At 35.0% G+C, this 21,763-nt stretch overlaps 2 protein-coding genes across 2 annotated transcripts; one reads left to right on the forward strand and one right to left on the reverse strand.

Annotated features, from left to right (window-relative positions):
• Positions 1 to 808: 808 nt before the first annotated feature.
• LOC133675076 (uncharacterized) lies at positions 809 to 6,393 on the forward strand. The gene is made up of 7 exons (XM_062096355.1): positions 809 to 1,647; positions 3,056 to 3,094; positions 3,189 to 3,259; positions 5,023 to 5,087; positions 5,180 to 5,269; positions 5,467 to 5,559; positions 5,687 to 6,393. The coding sequence occupies exons 1-7, from the start codon at positions 1,142 to 1,144 to the stop codon at positions 6,086 to 6,088; spliced, it is 1,266 nt and encodes a 421-aa protein (XP_061952339.1). The 5' UTR covers positions 809 to 1,141; the 3' UTR covers positions 6,089 to 6,393.
• A 12,169-nt stretch (positions 6,394 to 18,562) lies between these two features.
• On the reverse strand, positions 18,563 to 21,429 carry LOC133675143 (sesquiterpene synthase 2-like). Its single transcript, XM_062096430.1, has 7 exons — positions 21,295 to 21,429; positions 20,919 to 21,180; positions 20,456 to 20,822; positions 20,059 to 20,277; positions 19,803 to 19,941; positions 19,439 to 19,687; positions 18,563 to 19,103 (listed from the first exon to the last, which is right to left on the reverse strand). The coding sequence occupies exons 1-7, from the start codon at positions 21,427 to 21,429 to the stop codon at positions 18,810 to 18,812; spliced, it is 1,665 nt and encodes a 554-aa protein (XP_061952414.1). The 3' UTR covers positions 18,563 to 18,809.
• Positions 21,430 to 21,763: the final 334 nt, after the last annotated feature.

The raw sequence follows: 21,763 nt of genomic DNA on the forward strand, positions 1-21,763 counted from the left end.
ATTGAGTTTTGAATGGGTCGAAGTATCGTCCTTGTGTCTCTCGTGTAATTGGATGTTATATCTTTCTTCAAAAAACAAGTTAGCAAATTTTAAAAAATAATAATAACTTAAGCAAAAATAAATTAAAGTCCAACTATATATTTTACTGATAATTTAAATTATTTTTGAACTCACCAAATCAACCAATCATGCCATATCAACCTTATATAATTTAAATTATTTCCTGCTAAAAGCGCTTGCATGTTTTAAAGAGTTGTAATCCGATTAATAGCGCAACGTGACGTGAGAAAATGATATAGTTAATCACTAGATGTCCTCAATATTTGTTTTCTAGTTTTGTTGTAAACTGTCCATTAATAAAGTTTTTTCATATCAAGATCACGAAAGGGCACACTTCCAAGAGAACTGGTGTGATTATTACTTCGGCTTCTAAAAATATTGATTTTTATTTTCCTATCAATTCTTGGCAGCTTGACGTGTGGCGGCGACCACTTTCTGGTGGCAAAGGTAGGGAGGACACCTGTATCAAGCTAGAGAAAGGTTTGAGAGAAGTTAGCTACTGATCTACAATTAACTCCTTATTTTGTAAGATCCATCTTTCGAAGAATCAATCTCTTGATTCTTCAACCATGCAGTTAATTAATGGGTTAAAAACACAAAAATGGTATAAATCCATGCCCTGAAAACTCTTCGCAGGATTGCATCATTGGTGGTCATCACTGTCTTTGCTAGCTTTTTAGAATTTTACGTTGGCAAGAGCAAAACTCAAACTTGAACTCTAAAGCTTACTTCTTTTTATAATATTAATAATAAGAAGAAACAGTATAGCATTTCATTTTTCTTTCTGTTTTCTAAAATTGGCAGAGCTGCACTCACTATACTCTAAATATAGCAAAAACCATAGCGGTTTCTCTTTTGGTTGTATTATCAGGGAAAAAGAGTTGTGAGTCTATTTGTCGCTAACTACCATTTCCTTTTCTCTGTTTATGTTCTCGAAACAGTAACGAATGTTTTCTTAAGATTATCAAAAACCTCAACATTCCAATCTTTTTTACGTTCAGAGAGAGAATCACAAGACGAAAGCGAGCGCAAACTTTAAGATTTCATAGGGCATTGGTTGTTGTCAAGAAATTTGTAATCTATGGCAATGGTGCAATCTCCAAAGGCGGCAACATCATCATCGCCGTCGTTAATTCTAACGTCCGGTGCTAGTGGGAGAATTCGTGCATTATTTTCCGTTCAAGCCTTAAAAAGCTTGTTAATGCTGATAAATGCATTCTTTTTGCTGCTTTTAATCCCTTTCCGTGGTCGGAGACGGACGGTGGTATCGGCAGGGGTGTCTGCGAGGGGGTCATCATCATCTTCGTTCGGTGATCAAAAATCCAAGGATGATAGGTTGTTGCAGGAAAGTGGGGTCCACCGGACCAAGTTGCGGGTCCCGGCAACAGTAGTGCCATGGAAGAGTAGTGGCGGTAGTGGGGTGACGGCGGTGGTGGATTCGGAAGTTGGGGGCAGGAGGGCCATTGCAATAAAGAGGGCGTTACAGGAAGATGACCCCAATACGGTTAGAGAGTTTTCACTGTTTGTTTCTGCTCGGAGTGATACCATTTTTACCCAGTCGTGGATCTCAGTTTCAGTTAAAATCAGGTATATTTATTGAATTTTTTTTTATGATTTATTATTATGATTCTGTCTTAATTAATTAATTAATTTTAAGGGGTTTGAATTTTGATTAGTTGGTTGTATTTATTGGTGTTAAATTAATTAATTTGATGGAGATTGTGTTTTATTGTGATTTGAAACAAGGCCATTTCCTCATTATTTTTGGTAATTCTTGTTCATGTTTTAATGGTTGATGAAAAAATCAGTTTCCTATTGTTGTTAGCAGAAAATTCAAGGTTGAGAACATGAAAACCAAATTGCTTGCTAAATGGGAAGTGGGGGATAGGCTCCCTTTTGTTTTTCTTCCTTGTTTTGCAACACATTTGAGGAAAACAATTAGTGATAAAAATGTTTCTGCAACAAAGCATGTTTTTTATGTTTCCTTTTTTGCACTAATTTTGGAGAAAATTTAAGAACATTTCAATGAATTTCCCAAAAGATAATTTTATGGTTTTTGCGAATGAATTCAACAATACCCTAAATATCATATTTCCATTTATTTATTGTTTGAATTTTTTACTAGATTCTGTTTTCTTGTGTGTATTAATTTGAGTGATTTGAGTATTCCATCTCTTATAGTAGACAACTTTTTTATTTTTTCAGTTTGGCATAAGGAATCTGCAGATAGATTACCTACTTATTCTTCTTGCTTCAATCGCCAACTAAATTCGAACCTGTTTTCTGGTTTCTTTTAGCTGAGTTATGACACTGTTTGGAATGTGCAGACAGATTTTATGCCTGTTCTTCTTGTTCATGTCGCCTCTTAAATTTTTGAATGCTACAACTCAGACAAGTTTCATGTTTAAAATATCTTGATGCATTGTTTTCACTCTGTCTGTTGATGGAATTTCACATAAATGGCTGCATTTGGTAAACTCTAAGGACACTACCATGCTGCTTTGGGAATATTTTGGCTCTAAATAGCTAGCTTTTGGAATATTAAGAAAATAGTAAAATTGAAAAGCAAAACCGTTAATAATACAGGACTGTATTCAAATAGTTTATTTAAATGTTGGCTTTCGACACTCTTCTTAAATCCATATATCCTCGTATCTTTACAGAAAATAGTACATCCTGTCCATATTCTGTAGCTTACTAATAACCATATGCAGGTGATTAAGCATATATTATTGTTCAAGTACTATATGATAGTTTGAAGGAAGTGATATTGTTTTCTCCTTCTTTTCCCCTGATGTGACTATGAATAACTAGTGTCCGGATATAAGATGTTCCTAATTTCAATTTGTCAGACTTGAAATTTCTACTTTTATGGATTTAATCAAGGTGGTTTTTATTTGTTATAAGTTCGCTCTTTTACCTTTTTCTGGAGGTGTTTATTGACTCATGCTTTCCCGATGCTAAGTTGTAACATTATAATACATATCTCTTGTAGGGGGCTGGTTGTTCTTATGCATGGTCTGAATGAGCACAGGTTTGTGATCTGTGCCTCATGCTCTATTTGGAAGTCATGTTCTGCTGATTCTATTGTTTAATTATTATCTCACAATTCCATTCTTTACAAACAGTGGCAGATATAGTGACTTTGCGAAAAAACTGAATGCTAAAGGGTTTAAGGTTTATGGAATGGATTGGATTGGTAAGTTTGAAAGTGATTTTACCTGCTTTTTTGGATTTATCATTCTTGATAAGACAATAATCTCTTCTTGCTTGCTTGAAATTGCTATCTTGCGATGTTGATGATAGTTGTTGCAGTGGAATTTGTATTTATCTCATACTAGAAGTGTTTTTTTTTTTACTTTTCATGACAATTTCCTTTGGACTTAACCTTCTAGGTTTCATTGTGGGTATAGCAGTGAAACATATACGATACTATGAACTCATTGCCTTGACAAATGTCTTGATAATTTAGCACAAAAGTTTTATAATAAAGACTTAATGTTATTATGGGCACAGAGGAAAAACGATTCTAGAACATGTTGATTGATGTCTGGTTTTCCCTACTAGACTTGTCATTCCATTTGATTTTGTTCCCCTGGTATGACTATGATCTCAATCATTGACAAGTTCCTCTAGAGGCCATAATTTGTGGTTTGGTTTCTGATTCATTTCAAGGTACTGGAATCATATTCCATACAGACGTGATCTCAAAAGAGAGTTGAATTGTTGACTATAGGATTCCCTTGTGCTTATGCAGTGACATATGAAGATGTACAGACAAAAAAAAAAAAGTCTTTCTTGTTAAGAGGAGTTTATAACCTTAGGCTGTTCTACAAGCTTGGATAATTAAACCTTTACAACGATGGTCATGTTCTTTATCTGCTCAGGATGTTGCAGAGCCACTCATTTTCCTCCTGCTACTGCTTAAGGGGATCATGGATATTCTCTGGGCTGCTATTTTCTGAAAATTTCATGCAAGGACTGTGAACCAGAAGATGGTATTAAATAAAAAAAGAAAGGAAACATCCTGCAGTCACTTATTTTTTCTAGTTTCCTCTGTTAAAAGTTCTCACTTCTCCCTGAATGGCCGAAGTGGAATCCAACTCCAAGTTGGAAATAATATTAACACTGATAATTGATGGGAAAAAAAGCATTCACGACCCTTGCTTTGATACTTTGTTTCTCTTTTAGTGTTTCATGGCCTAGCAATCTCTATTCTTCAACAATGCATCCATATTTGAGTGTTGCAGGAATTGGTCTGTCTGTCTGTTGGTGCAAAAAGTAACATATGAAGCTCCTCTTGATAAGTAAGCTTGTTATTTGCATGCTTGTGTCTGACCTCCATTTTCCAAAAATCTAACAAGGGAAGATGAGCGCTTTTAAGTCAGGGTCCCGTAATATGTTTTCCAGTTTTATGAGCTATAGAGGCAACAGAAAAAGTTACTGTGTGCTCTTAACCTTTGCAATCACATTGCAGAACAAGCCTCCATTTTGAAGGTGCATAATTGTGCTCATGTCATGATAGTTGAGTGACAACATTGAAACCTGAATTAAGACCTGGGATTCTATTGCAATTCAAATTATAGTATGAAGCTGAATGTCCCATTATTCTGTTTTTATTTTTTTGGCTTACGCCTAAAGACAACCAGGTTCTTTATTTTATGTGTTGTTGATTTTTGGTGTGCAGTCCAATTCACACCAACAATTGGTTTTTATTAAAATGACATTTTCTTAAGTTACCCTACCTTTTTGCTTCCAATTTCCTCTCTCTGTCTGCTATGGGTGCGAGGGCTGTTGATCCTTACTTGTATTGAAGGGCTTTGGCTGTGTAGTTTTCATCAGAAACTTGTTGCTTTGCTAATTAGATTTACATGGTGCTTTATCTTCTGATAATTAGCTCATGAAATTATGTTGGCTTGTATATATTTTTTGTAACCTATTTGATCCTTCTCTTCAAACCAGGACATGGTGGAAGTGATGGGCTACATGGATATGTTCATTCTCTTGATTATGCTGTTGATGATCTGGTATGTTTTGATTTGTATTTACAAGGCGCTGATGGGGTTTATTTTGCATCCGATGAATCTAAGTGCACTCTATTTTTTCCAACATTTTACAGAAATCTTTTCTCGACAAGGTTTTGTCAGAAAATCCTGGGCTTCCATGTTTTTGCTTTGGGCACTCAACTGGTGCAGCCATTGTTCTCAAGGTATGTTGGTATGCAATGATATTTTCTTGCATTTCTTTGAATGAATCATTGAATTGAAGCTTCTTGTTAATGTACATGCACAGGTTTATGCACTCATTCATTATTGCATGGCAGGATCCAATAACAATTTGTGGAATCTAGGTTTATCTAATACTTTCTCTAACAATTTTCACTTTGTTGCATGAGTAAATTTGCAGGCTGTGATGGATCCAAAAGTTGAAGCCCGTGTTTCTGGTGTGGTATTTACTTCACCTGCAGTAGGAATTCAGCCATCCCATCCTTTTGTTGTGGTAAGAATTTCTATTATACCTGACTTCTAGTTCATAAACTATAGAAGAACATGGGATGGTATTTTGTTGATGTGATAAAGGAAATCAAATCATTAAGTGGGATTCTCTCATTTTGTGGTCATGGCAGCTACTAGCCCCAGTTATCTCATTTTTGTTGCCAACGTTCCAACTTAGTACTTCAAATAAGAAGGGCATGCCAGTTTCTCGGGACCCAGAGGCACTAGTGGCCAAGTATTCGGACCCACTAGTCTACACTGGATTTCTCAGGGTAAAGACTGGCTATGAAATTCTCCAAATTACAGCTTATTTACAGCAGAATCTGAAAAGACTGAGAATTCCATTTCTCGTTCTTCATGGTGCTGCTGACACTGTAACCGACCCGGATGCTTCTCGCAAACTGTATGAAGAAGCCTCCTCAACAGACAAAACCATCAAACTATTAGAAGGGTTCTTGCATGATCTCCTATTTGAACCAGAACGGGATGAAATCATGAAGGACATTATTGATTGGTTGAATTGTAGAGTATAAAGGGTTAGGTAGTGCAATGACAGAAATCATTGAGGTCTTCACTAACCATAAGACTACGGAATCAGAACGGTGTAGAAGACTTCACTTTGTCAGCATCATTTTTATGCATTGCTGCTTGAAGCCTTCCATTTAATCATACGAGACAGGTTTCTTTTTCTTTTTTTTTTGGTGAATAAGATTCAGCATTTTTTATGATGTTGAAACTGGACAATGTTGTTTAAGTCCTTATTTCATCCGACTGTAATATCATGTGGAGTATTAAGGATTCATATAGAATCCAAATATAAATCGTACTTGTTGCCTGCGATGATGTCTTTGAAAAATGAGAATTGCTTGCTGCTCATGAGCATTTTCCCATCTTATAGTTGTAGGCATACCCATTGGCCACCACCCAAGGTTGACTGGAAGCCATAGCTTGACGAGTAGTTTTCCTTCATGATTGACTGGAAGCAGCACGCATAGGTTGACGAGTAGTTTGCTTGTTATAGAGCTTAAGCAATAGCTAGCTGCAGATTTCAAACAACTAGTTTACAAAAGGTCTATCACCCAACAGCTTTGGTGTATTTTCTCATCCAGGCAATTTTTGCATGGCTTGCGTTTAGATGTACCGCAAGAAAAAACAAACTTACTGGTTTGCCTAGTCAGTCAATCAATGATGTTATTTTGTTATATATATATTTTTTTAAATTTATTGGGTCAATCAAGTCAGGTTAATCAAATCATTAAAATCATTAAAAACCGATAAAAATCAAGTTAACCAAATTATTAAAAACTTAATAAGATTAATCAGGTTTTACTATGGTAATATATTTTTCAATTCAATTTAAAATAACTCTTAGTTTAACTTAAAATAACTCGGTCTAGATCAAGTTCTGAGTTATAGATTTTTTAAATTAACCCATCGGTTAGGTTGAAGCCAAATTAAATTTAACAATTATGAAAAAATTTTTAAACATGGCATTGAATCATAAATTTTAAACACCGGTGTAATATGTTGAATTAAAAGGGAAACTTCTTCTATCTTGTATCATACAACACATTTTAATTTTCAATCTACCATTTTTCTTTTAAGATCAACATCTTTGAATTTTTCCACAAAGAAACAGAAAATTCAAAGCCAAATGCGGCACATATGTTGAGTGTATATGCATGGCTACTGATAGTATCGAATGTATTACGCAATTGTAAACCGATTCGGGCATTTGGTCATACTTTACTCACAAAGTCAGCAGCTGCCTTAAGCTAGACAAGCAGAAAGTTCAAATGAACAGATTCTTTTTCTTATTCGCAATATTCTATCCATCTGTCTTATCATTTGAATCATGATATGCTTTTATTGTATCACTAGAGATTTCTTGTGTTTTCTAGGAAAAAGTTTGTAAAATTCCCAGAAGATGTTCTAACAATTGGATTTGGACCACCTAGAATGTAATGTTCCACTACATTTGGGATTCCAATTCTTAACAGGTTGTCCCTTCCATATAATACTGATTTGAACAGAGCCTGCCTGATTTTGTTTTAGGTATATATAAAGAATAAATACATAACCAAAGAAAAATTACACTACATGCTAAATAGTATCAACCTTTTATTGTACTTATTCATAATGAAAAGCTGATCTTACCCTTGGTAGGCAAGCATGAGCATAGGGGTTAGTAGGTAATTTCACATTTTTTAGCTACGATGTAATTACTAAATGACCTTGAAGAAAAAAAAAAAAAAAAACAAATCCCCTTGGGTTCAGCGGCTTTTCGGATTTTATGTATTTTTTTGAATTGGTCAATTACTTGAATGCTTTTAAAAATAATCTTTATTAACAATGAAGGTAGGGGCACTTTTGGTTTTTCCTCGTAGTTTTTTTTTTTGTAATTTTTATGTGGATTCAAGGGTGATTGGATAATTTTATAAATATAAATTAATATGCACTACTCGCATCTTTTGAGGGGCACATGCATCTTTCAAGTGGCGCATGTAGTACCTCGACACCGTCTAACACCCTTTTTTGGGGCTGAGTTAGATGTGCCACGCCACCCCATCATGATGGTTTGGTACGTAAATGGTTAAGAGGCACGGTGGAGTTCCGGCAACGGGTTTTCCCTCCCCTCTTTCCTCTCTCCTAAAAAATCATGCAGGCCATTATAAAAAATACAAAAAAGTATGGCTATTTGTTTGTTAAGTTAAATTAGATCCTCATTTTTTTTATTGCAATATATTTGGTATTGAATCATTTATTGAGTTGATTTTTTTTTTCAATTTCATCCATTAACACATAATTTTTATATCAGATATGATCTTCATTCTTTTAATTGCAATGTATTTGGTCTTGAATTATTTATTAGGTTAATTTGTTTTTCAATTTCATCCCTTTACACTTGATTTTTATATTGAATTTGATCCTCATTCTTTTGATTGTAATGCATTTGGTTTTGAATCCTTTATTGAATTAATATGTCTTTGAATTTTATCCCTTAACATTTTATTTTTATATCAAATATGTTCCTCATTCTTTTGATTGTTATTTTTAGTTGTTCTTATTCTTTTCTTAATTGAAATTGTTTTTTAATTGCATCCCTTATGATTTAGTTTTTTTTATGTCAAATTTGGTACTCTTTTTTTTCAAATCTATATTTTTTAAATCACTTTTGTTTTTTAAATTTATTTTTTCAAGTTTATCCCTAATTATTTTGGTTGGTTGAGAATTTTACATTATTATTTTTTTCGGGTTTACCTTTTATGTTTTGGTCTAGTCTTATGACCCGTGTCATATGTTCTGAATGTTGGACCGAGTTGGCTCTAGTTGTTTTTGATTATTTTTTAAAACTTTATCCATCATCATCGAGTTCATTATAAATTGGTATTCTTTGTTTATTTTTTTTAGTTTTGGATTCTTTTATGAATTTGATTTTTCTTTTCAATTTTACCTTTCAGTTCATTATTTGATGATATTTAAAGTTTGACCTTCAATGTTTTAATTTATGATTTTGATTCTTAGCTTTTTTATTAGATTTTAATTTGTTTCTGATTTCATCCTTAGATTTATAATCTTGATTTTTTTTTAAAAAAATTAGTCCTCATTCTTTTGATTTTTTTTTATTTGGGATTCATTTGTTAATTTGAATTTTTTTTCCAGTTTTTTCTTACAATTCAAAATTTTAGTTTATCCTCTCAATTTTTTTTGAATGAGATCCTTATTCTCTTAATTGTTATTTTTTTATTCTTTAATTTTTTTATTTATCATTTGACATTTTATTTATTTGGATTTGGTCTCGGTTTTTCTCATTTTTTCTAGGCCCTACCCAAGAGTTAATCTAGGACAATTATCGAGTTACGGGTTGAGTGGGTTGATTCGAGTTAACCCAAGGTAACAAAATCTTTTTATTTTATAAGAAAGTCAAAATAATACCATTTTGGGAAAAAAATAGTCATCAGGTTTTGGATGGATTTTCCCTGAGTTAACCGAAACATGGGTCAATCGGGTTTTTAATCATCTTACACTGGATCAATTCTCACCCAATTTTTTTTGAAGTCGTTTTTTTTTATCATTTTTTATTTTGTCCTTCGAAGTTCAATTTTTTTTAAAATTAAAATTAAACTTTATTTTGTTTTTCTATTTTGCCTTCTATTATATTATCTTGTCCACGTGATCCTACTCGCGAGTTTTAACAATTTCATTTGGTTTTGTTAGTGCTTTGTTTTTTAATAATTTTTTTCATTGATTTTTTTTTTGATTTCATCATTCTACATTTTAATTCATGGGGATTGACATTCATTATTTTTTTAAGTTCTCTTTCTATGATTTCGAGTCATGAATTTTTTTTTTTAAATACAATGATATCACTTGAGCATTATTTTTTTAAGCTATAAAAAATTTGACCCGGCTCATGTCGAATCACAGAGTATTTATATAGTAAAGGCTATATGAAGTCAAGTACCCGGTGTAACCAAAAACCTGTAGGATCAAGCATGTTAGCAGTGTAGTCAACGCATGGTCTAACCATGCAGACAGACATTTCAGCCATGAATCGGCATTCTTAGTCTTCTTTTCCTTTTTTCTTTCAACAGATACAAATTTTCAAATTATTCCACCAGTCAAGCAAGTTCTGTTCCAAAGGCTCCTTTGTCCTAAGGACGACATGTTAAGGATTCAAATCTATAAACAGACACAGACGAGTAGAGTAGTGATCATGCGATCCAATGATTAATCAGTCATTTGTGATTTCAAGTACATATTGGTTAGGGTACAAACTATGTCAAAAATTCAGCTGATAGCCTGATAGACATTAAAGAAGTGGCGAAAGAAAGTGTACTGAAATTCAATGGATGATATATCATTCTAAGAACACAAAAGATCAACATGAAAACATGTCAGGAATCACTTTCACCTGTGAGATGTTTTTCAACATATTCGTTCAACTCTGCTTTACCTCGTTCGTGATCTTTCTAAGTGTGTTCACGTAAGTATAACTGAAAATGATACAAAAAGCTTGCGGAACCTGCAGAATAAAGTCACACAAAATGAAATACGAAATCTTATCTATTCCAAAGACAAAGCATAAAAACAAAAGGGAAGCAGATTGGGGAATAAGGGAGAGTCACAACATGATCACGATCCTCTCAATTCCATTTCAATAATTTGTGACAGCACGCATACCAAACCCACTGGCTTGAATGTTCTGCCATCGCATGGAAGCTCTTCTGGGGGTGCTCATTTAGCAGGCAATGCATCATCCCATCAGTGTATTTCATGGGTATTAACATGGACAACCAAATATCAATAGGTCCACCGCAAAATGCTGGTGCTGACCTGAGAACAAAATGAGAAGACAATGATGATTCTCCTTGAAAGAGAAAAATACAAATGGCATGATATGATCAATCATTTTGAGGGAAAGGAAAAACGTTAATTGAACTTGTCTGCAACTAATATTCTCTAGAGACCCACATTTTAGACGGCAAATGAAAGCATTCATTACCATGACCAGACTGTCATATGGAACTTTGGGGAGAAGGGAAAATGGCACTTTTGGTGAACAGTAGCAGATCAGACTAATCAGAAACTACAAATAACATAAAAACATCAGGCTGTCCTGATCATGCATGTTTTTACATCGTTGATGGATCCAGTCAAACAAATAGTCGAATCACAGAAATGGCATAAAATGAAACACTGCGGGTAATTAAAAGAAGGCTAATGAACATGTATACCTACAATTTCCCAGGCTTCAATACTTCTTTGTGAAACATTTTACAGGAGCTTGCTGCATATGCATCAAAAAGGGTAAAGTTAAAATAAATAATTCCAAGAAGAAATAGCAATTTGATCAGAAATAACAATAGCAAGGAATGGTCGTGCAGAAATTTCCCATTTTCGGGAAAGATAAGATTCAAAGCAAGTATCTGGTTTAAAAGGGACTTGAATGATGGACGTACATTCCAAATTCTTGTAATTAATTGGAGTAATTAATGTTAAACTGTTTTAATAGCAGGAGTTCACATTAAAACAAAATGACAGACGTATCAGAACCAAAATTGGGAAAAGAGAAGTCTTTAAGCATATCCAGTTTACTGAAGCTCAAAGCATAATTAACTTACCGTACTCCATAATGAACATCACGATGATTACATTGGCCAGAAACCCCATAATTATCAAAAGTAATAATCTGAAAAGTACAGAAATTGACAAAATTTACCCTTAACTTAAAGACTATATGTTGGGATTTTTAGTGTCTATTAAATTATATAGTTGGGATTTTTAGTGTCAATTAAATTATACAGTTGGGTTTGTTACAGTTGAAGTCAGAGCCCTGGTATGGATTCTGAAAAGAATTCCAAAGAAGTTGTCGATGTTTGTTAATTTATTGCAGGATGGTACTTACCCACCAAGAGATTAGAACAAATCTATCATTTGCAGAGAGGGGGAACAGAGATATAGACTTTTACAAAGGGCAAGAAAAGAGCTATTTGGAAGATATTGCTTCATATGCACCAGTAGTATCCACTCAAGCAAGGCATGAAGAATCGACGGGGCCTCAAGTCAGACAAGTACCAAGGCAAACTGGGGATGTCCAGCCGACTGTGTCAGCCCCACAAGAACAAGCAGAGGAGCCCCCTCAAACTACACATGTAGGGGCATTTGTTTCTTATGTTGATCCGATGCTTTTGGCCCGCTAGTCAAAGCAATAATGGAAGGTATGGCTAATGCTGCCACTCCTATGCCAGCACCCCTACCTGTACCCATCATACCGACCATTTCAGAAGCAGCTACAACTACTAATAATGTGATACATCTAGTTCGATCGGTAAAAAGTATGAGAGAAATGAGTTATGAACCCTACTCAGGTGAACAGGATGCTGAAGTGACGGGAAGGTGGATTAGAAAGGTAGAGAAAATGATGATTCAAATTAAGATACCAATGATTTGCGGGTAGATTGTGCTACACAATTACTATCAGACAGTGTTATGACTTGGTGAGAGATGTAAATCCCGAAAAAAAAAAACCAAGGCTGGATTAAATTAAAGAAAATAAACTAAAATAAAAAGAAGTGGGGGCAAGAACGAATACACTTAAAGAAAATGGGGCCTAAATGCAAATAAGAATAATTATAGAGCATAAATACTCCTCTTCTCACCAAAAACAGATCTGCAGCTACGTAAAGAAAGAAAAAAGGGAGTTTTATATCTATTTTTACAAATCAAGAGAGAAACATCAAAATTTCAAAAAAAAAAACCATCCCAGATTGAGGGTTATATGTAAAATAAACCCTGGTGGGAAAGGGATTAACAAGAAAAATTGAACGAGAAGAGAAGAGGGGAGGGTCGGCTGTCATTAGAAAGAAAAGGAGGGATCGAAGCCTTGATTCGCATCAGGTAAGATATTCTAAACCTGGTCTTATGAGTCATTTCAAGTCGATTATGAATTGATGCCTGAATGTTAATTTATATATTGAGTTCTTAGACTTGAATTGAGGAAAAAGTAAGAGTTGTTAAAGTAAAGAACTTCATGTGTTGTGTGTAAATGAAAAGGTTGATGAATCTGGACAGTTTTGTCTCTTGACCTTCAAAGAAATTTTGGGTAGGAGAATGAAGGAATTAGGATCAAGTTTCTTCATAGAAATTATAGTTTTGGATGTTTGTTAATGAGCGATTTTGACTATCTTAGAGGCAGAACTGGGTTCTTCCCGAAACATAGAACTTGTAGCCTCATGTTTTACCTTTCCAACGCCATAAATTTCACTTGAATTGGAGTTCTATAACTCCAGATATAGTTAAAAAATCTGAGGAGAGGTCAGACAGTAACAGTTCAAAAATGGACAGTAACAGTTGGATAGTAACAATCCAAGTGTTTGTTAATGAGCGATTTTGACTACCTTAGAGGCAGAACTAGGTTCTTCCTAAACAAAGAACTTGTAGCCTCAAGTCTTACCTTTCCAACACCATAAATTTTGCTTGAATCGGAGTTCTATAACTCCAGATATAGTTAAAAATCCGAGGAGAGGTCAGACAGTAACAGTTCAAAAATGGACAGTAACAGTTGGACAGTAACAGTCCAAATGTTTGTTAATGAGCGATTTTGACTACCTTAGAGGCAGAATTGGGTTCTTCCCAAAACATAGAACTTGTAGCCTCATGTCTTACCTTTCAAACGCCATAAATTTCGCTTGAATCAGAGTTCTATAACTCCAGATATAGTTAAAAATCTGAGGAGAGGTCAAACAATAACAGTTCAAAAATGGACAGTAACAGTTGGACAGTAACAGTCCAAATGTTTGTTAATGAGCGATTTTGACTATCTTAGAGGCAGAACTGGGTTCTTCTCAAAACATAGAACTTGTAGCCTCATGTCTTACCTTTCCAACGCCATAAATTTCGCTTAAATCGGAGTTCTATAACTCCAGATATAGTTAAAAATATGAGGAGATGTTAGACAGTAACAGTTCAAAAATGAGGCAGTAACAGTTGGACAGTGATAGTCCAAATATAAAGAAAGGAATGATAACTAGGATTGAACAAAAAACGACAGTAATAATGAGTGAAATGAGAAAAACATAAAGTACTAAGAAATGACTGAAAGAAAGACTTATTGGTTGTTGATATGGTTATTATAAAACATATCCTTGAGTGAGGAAAATTTATGAGATAAACCTGTGATTTGCAGGAGGGACCACAGACGTGGTGCAACAGCAGCAGCAGGGGAGCACGAGTAGAGCTTCTATTGCAGGTAGGTGATTCACACCTATGCTTTCTAGTTAAATTCCATGATTTAATATATTTTGATGTGAAATGTGAATTACTGAATGTATGTGTCTTCAAGGTGAAAAGTTGTTATGTGAATTGCCAAGTGATGAAATTATCACTGACAAAGAAAATATGAGAAGTGTGATTTGAGGCATAAACTAGCATACATTTAGTGTATGTTAGGATCCCGGGTAAGGGGATCACCATGTATTATCTAGCATACATTGAGTGTATGTTAGGATCCCGAGTAAGGGGATCACCCTGTATTGGCTAGCATACATTTAGTGTATGTTAGGATCCCGGGTAAGGGGATCGTCACGAATGGACTAACATACATTTAGTGTATGTTAGGATCCCGGGTAAGGGGATCTCCACGTGTTGGCTAACATACATTTAGTGTATGTTAGGATCTCGGGTAAGGGGATCACCATGTAATGGCCAGCATACATATAGTGTATGTTAGGATTCCGGATAAAGGGATCGCCTTATATCGACTCCTATGGGGTGGTGATGACGATACCAGTAAAATTGGTATCGGTAATGTGATAAGCAAAAGTAATCACATTGATCTTATAAGGTCTAGAATGAAGGTTGATAGTGGCAGAGGAAACGGTTATTAATAGTTTGAATAAGGAAGAGATTTTTTTAAAAAAAAACTAGAAGGGAGAAGTAAATGAAATATGAATGCATGTTACCCTGTTGAAATTATTAGATATTCATATTGTTATATTTATGGTGATATTCACTTTGCAATAATATGTATTTTGTTTCACGATCATCGCATGTACGACAGGAGTAGATCCTAGCTTATGTTCCCTTTTTGAAGTCTAGGTTCTAGGGAGTATACCCTTGTATTTTGTAAACATGAAAATGATTGTATAACTTAATTTGTATAATAAATGTTTAAACTTGATTGGATGAATTTAACGTTGTAGTTTATATAACCATATTTCATGTCTATGTATTTATATTTATTTAAATTATCCATCCATAATGATATTTTTGTTATATCATACATATCATAAATATTATGGTTGATAGGTGTGAGTATAATTGTGGAATTGAAACCCAAGTTGATTGGGTCGAGAATTAAGTTATGAGATGCGAACTGTTAGAAGTGTAAACATGTTACATGTCAGTAATTTGGGACCTTCCGGTATAGGGGGGACTCCGTCGAATTTCCTGTAGATGTTAACACGAAGACCATGAATATGTATATATATAAAAAATAAAATTTAACTATGTTTTTCTATTGACATGAGATTGTGGTTTTATCCCAGAAATGAGGGATGTTACAAGAGAAGATTCAGTTGAGGAGGGCTATAGAAACCCTATCCTAGGATAATTTCAAGACAGAGTTTGAGAATCAATATTACTCCAAACATCATCGAAAGATGAAGGAACATGAATTCCTAGCCTTGAGACAGGAGGGGATGTCAGTACTCGAGTACGAACGGTGATTTCATGACCTCTCACTATTCATACCACATTATGTCCCATCAGAACAACACATGATAGAAAAGTTAAGGGATGGCTTCAGACAAGAATTGAAGCAAGGCTTGATTGCTTTACAATCCAAGACAGTAAGGGAACTAATTGAAGCAGCACTGGCCTTGGAGGTTTGTATGGAAGAAGGCCAATAAAAGCATGAGGGTGTAGGAAAATGAAAGGATATGGAATTTTCAGGCAAGCCACCACTTTCAAAGAAGGGTAAAGGCGGACAGTTCTTTCAATTCAAGAAAAGAGCGAGGACATCAGCTAGTTCTCGACAGAATATCAGTGGGAAGTCAGAAGGTGGTCAGGCCCACTCTAGGACTATTGCTTTGGGGGGTAATTATCAGAAAGACATTATCTACCCCTTTTATGCACAGTGCAAACAAATACACCCTTGGAATTGCTTGGTTTTTCCTAGCTGATGCTATATATGCCAAGGAGAAGGTCATAGGTGGAGAGCCTGCCAGTACTTGAAAAAAGGATGCCATCATTGTGGTAAAAAGGGTCACTTTAAAAGAGAATGCCCCTGATTAAATACTGAACAACCTTAGAATCAAAGGTAGTTAAGTTAGAGTCACCAGCAGTCATCACGGCAAACAGATCAGGAAAATTGACTCAGTCAGGAGTCAATTCTAATAGGGGACGACCTAGAATGCAAAATGAAAGAGGTCACGAAAGAGTTTTTTTTGCACTTGGTTTGTTCTAATGCTTATTTGGTATTTCTAATAAATCTATTCAATAAGCATTTAGATTGCTTTTCTGCCTAATTTTCAACCAGGGTTTACATAACTCGTTTACCAGAGCTTTTCTTGAGGTGATCTAAAATGCTATGTGTAACAGCCCGACCCAACATGCTGTATCTTATCCGCTTTGGGCCTTACCGCCCTCACGGTTTTGTTCCTGGTGATGCGAGCTCACTTCTGAGCCTAACGCCCCAAAACACGTACAACATGTTAGCACCAACACTACTAATAAGGCCAGCAACACATCCTTCACCCGCCGATATGGGATCTTCCAATCCACCCCCCTTAAGGAGCCCGACGACCCCGTTGGCACCACCGGACAGCTGTGAGGTCGGCTCTGATACCAAATATAACAGCCCGGCCCAACATGCTGTATATTGTCCGCTTTGGGCCTTACCGCCCTCACGGTTTTGTTCCTGGTGACGCGAGCTCACTTCTGAGCCTAACGCCCCAAAACACGTACAACATGTTAGCATCAGCACTACTAATAAGGCCAGCAACACATCCCTCACCCGCCGATGTGGGATCTTACACTATGGAACCCTAAGGAACAAATATAGGACTTTTATGTTTTGATTTTTAAGAGTTACTCACTGCATCAAGGTCTAAATTGGTCAGAATTAGATTTCTTGTTTTCTAATTGACTATAGTTGAGGTGAGATAGGAAAATAGTTATAATGATGAATATTCAAAGTGTGAATTGATATTTATGTATTGATGATCGGTTATAAAAAACCTGATGGTGGATGCTGACTTCGATCAAGGTTTGTTCTTTTGAATGATTTTGATATTTTAATTTAAGTTGTTTCTTAGTTATTTTTCTTTAATTTGTCTTTTTACACTCAAACACCTCATCTTTGTTTGTGTAACACAATATTAGGCTAGATACTTTTTGTGAAAATGATACATACTCACACTAATATATTTTTTGTTAAAACTGAAAAGTATACATAATAAGATTAAAAGAAGCTCGGACCTTTATGAGATGTAAGGTGGATTTTTTGTATTGGTTGGAAATAAAGGGCAAAGGGTTGCGAATTAATCCATACTTTTAGTAAAAAAAATCTAGAAGCTATAATTAGTAAAGCAATCATGGAGCACAATTATATTTGGTTTATAATAAATTGACATAAAAATAAATGTATCAAACTTCTACCATATTTATGGCATCAATGTAATTAGTTGTTGGTTTAATTCAATAGCTTAAACTGTTAGGTGAGATTCCAACATATGAAACTTGCACAAGCTTACACTATCTTATGCTTATTTTTTATCAAATAAATGAGGATGGTGAGATTTGATCTCGTGACCATTTGGTCATCAGAGTTTTGATACCATGTCAAAGAACCAATTCAACCTAATAGCTTAAGTTGTTAGGTGAGGTGTCAAGATATGATTTATATTATTCTCTAACACTCATCAACAATCCAAGCAGTTCATCCATTTCCAAACTATCAAGTTATCCTTTTTTCATGATTGTCTCGTTTAATTATTAGGAAGCCTTTAGTTTATTATTTGTTGCAATCTACTGCTAAGTTAGATATCAAATCCGTAATTGTATGATCTCTCTAATCTGCATAGAAACTAAGATTTAATGATTTGCTATGTTAGAAATTAGTAGATCTTAGAAAAAACTTTCAACTAAATTAAATGCAATTGCTCGTGCTTATGTTTTTTAGCTTCATCAATCTCTCTATTTTTTAAGGCTCTCTACTAGGATTAATTAGATTTCTTGTTTTCTAATTGACTAACAACTGAGGAGAGATAGGAAAATAGTTATAATGATGAATATTCAAAGTGCAAATTAATAAATATGCATGGATGATCAGTTATAAAAGACCTGATGATGGATGTTGATTTAGACTAAGATTTGTTCTTTTGAATGATTTTGATATTTTAATTTGAGTTCTTTCTTAGTTATTCTTTTTTAAACTGTTTTTTTATATACACTTAAAACCCCATCTTTGTTTGCATAGCACAATATTAGGCTAGATAGTAATCTTTATGGAAATAATAAATACTCGCATTATTATATTTTTATTAAACAGTATAGGTTTTATTTTTGATTACATGCGACAACACACCAGCTGTATATCAAAGTAAAATAGAAAAAAATACAAAATAAAAAAAATAAGCCTCCTTATTCTATTAGAAAGTCTCCTTTGCTCCTCAGTAGCATGGGGGCTATAATGGGCCGGCATTTGTTTCCATTGTAATCGCAAGCAAGCGGAAATCGGCAACCTAGCAGTTATATAGGCACTGAATCTATAACCAATGACGCAATATTGTTTTTCATTTCTTCTCCAACATGGGTGTACTCATCTTCCACCTTGTAAATGACATCGATGACTCTCGTAAGATTGAGAATGCGTTCAATCAGAGGCATCGGCACAGCGGTAGGTTTGAGACAATCTTCATTTATATCCTTCCAAGCATCGACGACTTGCATGTGAAACTCTTTATACACTTCTTGTTCCGAGAGACCATATTGCTTTATGTAACATTCAACTCCAGAGGCAGCATGTCCTCTCTCTTGTTCAAACTGAAAAGTATACATAATAAGATTAAAAGAAGCTCAGACCTTTATGACATGTAGGGTGGAGTTTTTGTATTGGTTGGAAATAAAGGGAAAAGGTTTGGGAATTAATCCATACTTTCAGTAAAAAAATCCATAAATTGACGTAAAAATAAATGTATCAAACTTGTACCATATTTATGGCATCAATGTAATTAGTTGTTTATTTCCTCCTCAACAATCCAAGCAGTTCATCCATTTCCAAACTATCAAGTTATCCTAACTCCAACAGCTATTACTTTCAATGAATTTCAAACAATCTTCACTTACATGTTTTTTAACAAACTAAAATAAGTTCATACCTTGTGTGATCTTACATCATCTACGAGTCTGCAAATTGTTTCTGAGGCTCTAACAATTTTAGGGCGATTGAACAACCAGTCAAATGCTTGCTCGGTCACCATGTCGTCCATGCCAATGAAGGACACGGTTGTGAGCATGGAATAACCAGTCGTTACTAGAGCCACCTTCATATATTCTTCCATCGTTGGGACATGATTTTCATGGAACCATTTGGCTTCGTTAAAGTAGGCCCGGACTAGAACTTTCATCTGTTATACATCGTGCATATAAAAATCATTACTAAGTTAAACAGAACAGAGTAATTTCTACAACATAGTATATTAGTATTTGATTTAAGGAGAGAGTCAAGAGTGTGGTGCATACTGCTTCTTTTCCAAAGTGGACTCTGTAGGACCATCCCTCCTTCGCCACTTTTTCCTCAATTTCACTATAAACATTTAATAGTGCCTCATAACATATTTTCATGTAATCTGGAAGCTGGTGCATGCTTTTAGTGTCCCACCTGAAAATTAAGTGTCCAGGTTTTTGTAATCGATCGCATTGTAACCGTTATTTGTCTCTTAATTAAGCTCTCCTTTTTTAAAAAGTAAAATAAAGGAGCCGTTTCAATGCAACAAACCTGTCAATTGCTTCTGCGAAAAGTTCCAGCTCTTCAAGGGTGCCATAAACATCATAGATGTCATCAATAATCGATGTCATGGCTATTACTTTGGTAAGTATTTTCCTCGCGAGGGAGTACTGAGGCTCAAAATATACACCTACTATCCAAAAGAAACACTCGACCACCCTGTCCCTTGCAAAAGGAAGCCTTCTAGCAAAGTCCAAACCCTTCCACCACCTGAAACAAATAAAATATTGAGAACTATCTGAAGAAGTAAATAGCTTCACAAGTAATCCTCAAAAAAAAGAAAAAGAAGAAAAAGGCGCTGATGCACGCATTATAACTTGCTCTCTGCGTTAATATTCATTTTAACATGTCAACGTGCTTTCATTCTAAATTTGGATACAAGTATCACCTTGTAATTTCTGAAAGCTCTTCTTTATGTAATTCTTGCACGAGATTGAAATTCAACTTTGCAAGCCTTAGTAAAGTTTTGTTACATGACGGCTCGTCCTGATAGATAGAAATGTAGCGCCTGCTCTCCAGTCTTGGAACGCCCCTTCTGATGGGCTGCTTTAGGGCATGAGAAACTTTTGCTGTTAGTGGACAGTTTGGACTGGTTGCCATGGACTTGAGGTGGATGGTTGTGAAAGCTAGGGCCTCATCAAGAATATCTTCTCCATGCACCGCTAGATGTGCTGCTTCATAGAGACCTAGGATGCCTCGAACATCATTGGATTGCTTGAAATAACCTTTGTCATCTTTGAACTTGTTGAATATATCTGAATTAAATCACCAAAGAAATGGGCTTGAAAATTTGTATGAAGCTTATGTCATGCACATTTCTTAAAACAAATGGCCATACATATACAAATTACCACATGAAACGTTGTAGCCATGTTGTCTTAGTAGTCGAAAACCAAGAGCAGTGTTGTAAAGGTCATCATCTTCCATATCAATACGGTTATTGTAGATATGCTGTAGTTCTTCTTCTATCTCTGTTTCAAAGTGGTAAGCCACACCTAGGCGCTGGATTGCATCTATAAGATCCAGCTTTTGTGATGAATTACTAGCCACGAGTTCCCTCTTAAATTGTTCCCTCAGCTTTTCAATTTCTTGCAATTCAATGGCTTCATGCACCTGCTTTAGTTACCATATTAAACGCATCATTAGATTTCTCAAAGGGAGAAGAAAATAACAAAGAATCACACACACACACACACACAGAGTATTGTCCTTTTTGCATGCAATGACCTTGTCTTTGGGGAGATGGGAAATGAATTGATCACCCCAAATGCTTGGATGATAATTGGCTGTCCGGCGAATAATCTCATTATCACGAGCTTGAGGAGTCTTGGGTACAACTTCTTGCGAGACTTGGGTAGACATGTTGCTTCGGAAAGGATGTTCACTAGATGGCAAATATTTTATCGATCGGTTAAGGAAATAGAGCAGTGAACAACATCTGCAGAGATCAGGTGTATTTATAGGCAGCTTTGGGGGGAATCACGTAAGAATATATACATTATTTTACCTCAATTTTCAACACCTTCTGTTTTAATTACTTTTGATTTGATAAACGAAAACCTTGTGTTAAACATGGTTGCTGATGTTATTGCATGGAAAACATTTTGAATTGCAAAATATAGACTGAAACGGCTAAAAGATTGATAACTTCTTCCAAGTGTAAGGGTATCGAAGTAATAAATAACTCGGCAAGACC

Source organism: Populus nigra, chromosome 16 (genome assembly GCF_951802175.1).
Source record: "Populus nigra chromosome 16, ddPopNigr1.1, whole genome shotgun sequence".
NCBI classification, from domain to species: Eukaryota; Viridiplantae; Streptophyta; class Magnoliopsida; order Malpighiales; family Salicaceae; genus Populus; species Populus nigra.

Bases quoted from the DNA above. Each gene is read 5' to 3' on its own strand.
- LOC133675076 (XM_062096355.1), top strand. From the start codon at position 1,142: ATGGCAATGGTGCAATCTCCAAAGGCGGCAACATCATCATCGCCGTCG. The intron at 5,270-5,466 runs GTATGTTGGTAT...GTAAATTTGCAG, and splicing joins GTGCAGCCATTGTTCTCAAG to GCTGTGATGGATCCAAAAGT. The intron at 5,560-5,686 runs GTAAGAATTTCT...TGGTCATGGCAG, and splicing joins CATCCCATCCTTTTGTTGTG to CTACTAGCCCCAGTTATCTC.
- LOC133675143 (XM_062096430.1), bottom strand. From the start codon at position 21,429: ATGTCTACCCAAGTCTCGCAAGAAGTTGTACCCAAGACTCCTCAAGCT. The intron at 20,278-20,455 runs GTGATACTTGTA...TATTTGTTTCAG, and splicing joins GAGCTTTCAGAAATTACAAG to GTGGTGGAAGGGTTTGGACT. The intron at 19,104-19,438 runs GTATGAACTTAT...TATACTTTTCAG, and splicing joins ATGATGTAAGATCACACAAG to TTTGAACAAGAGAGAGGACA.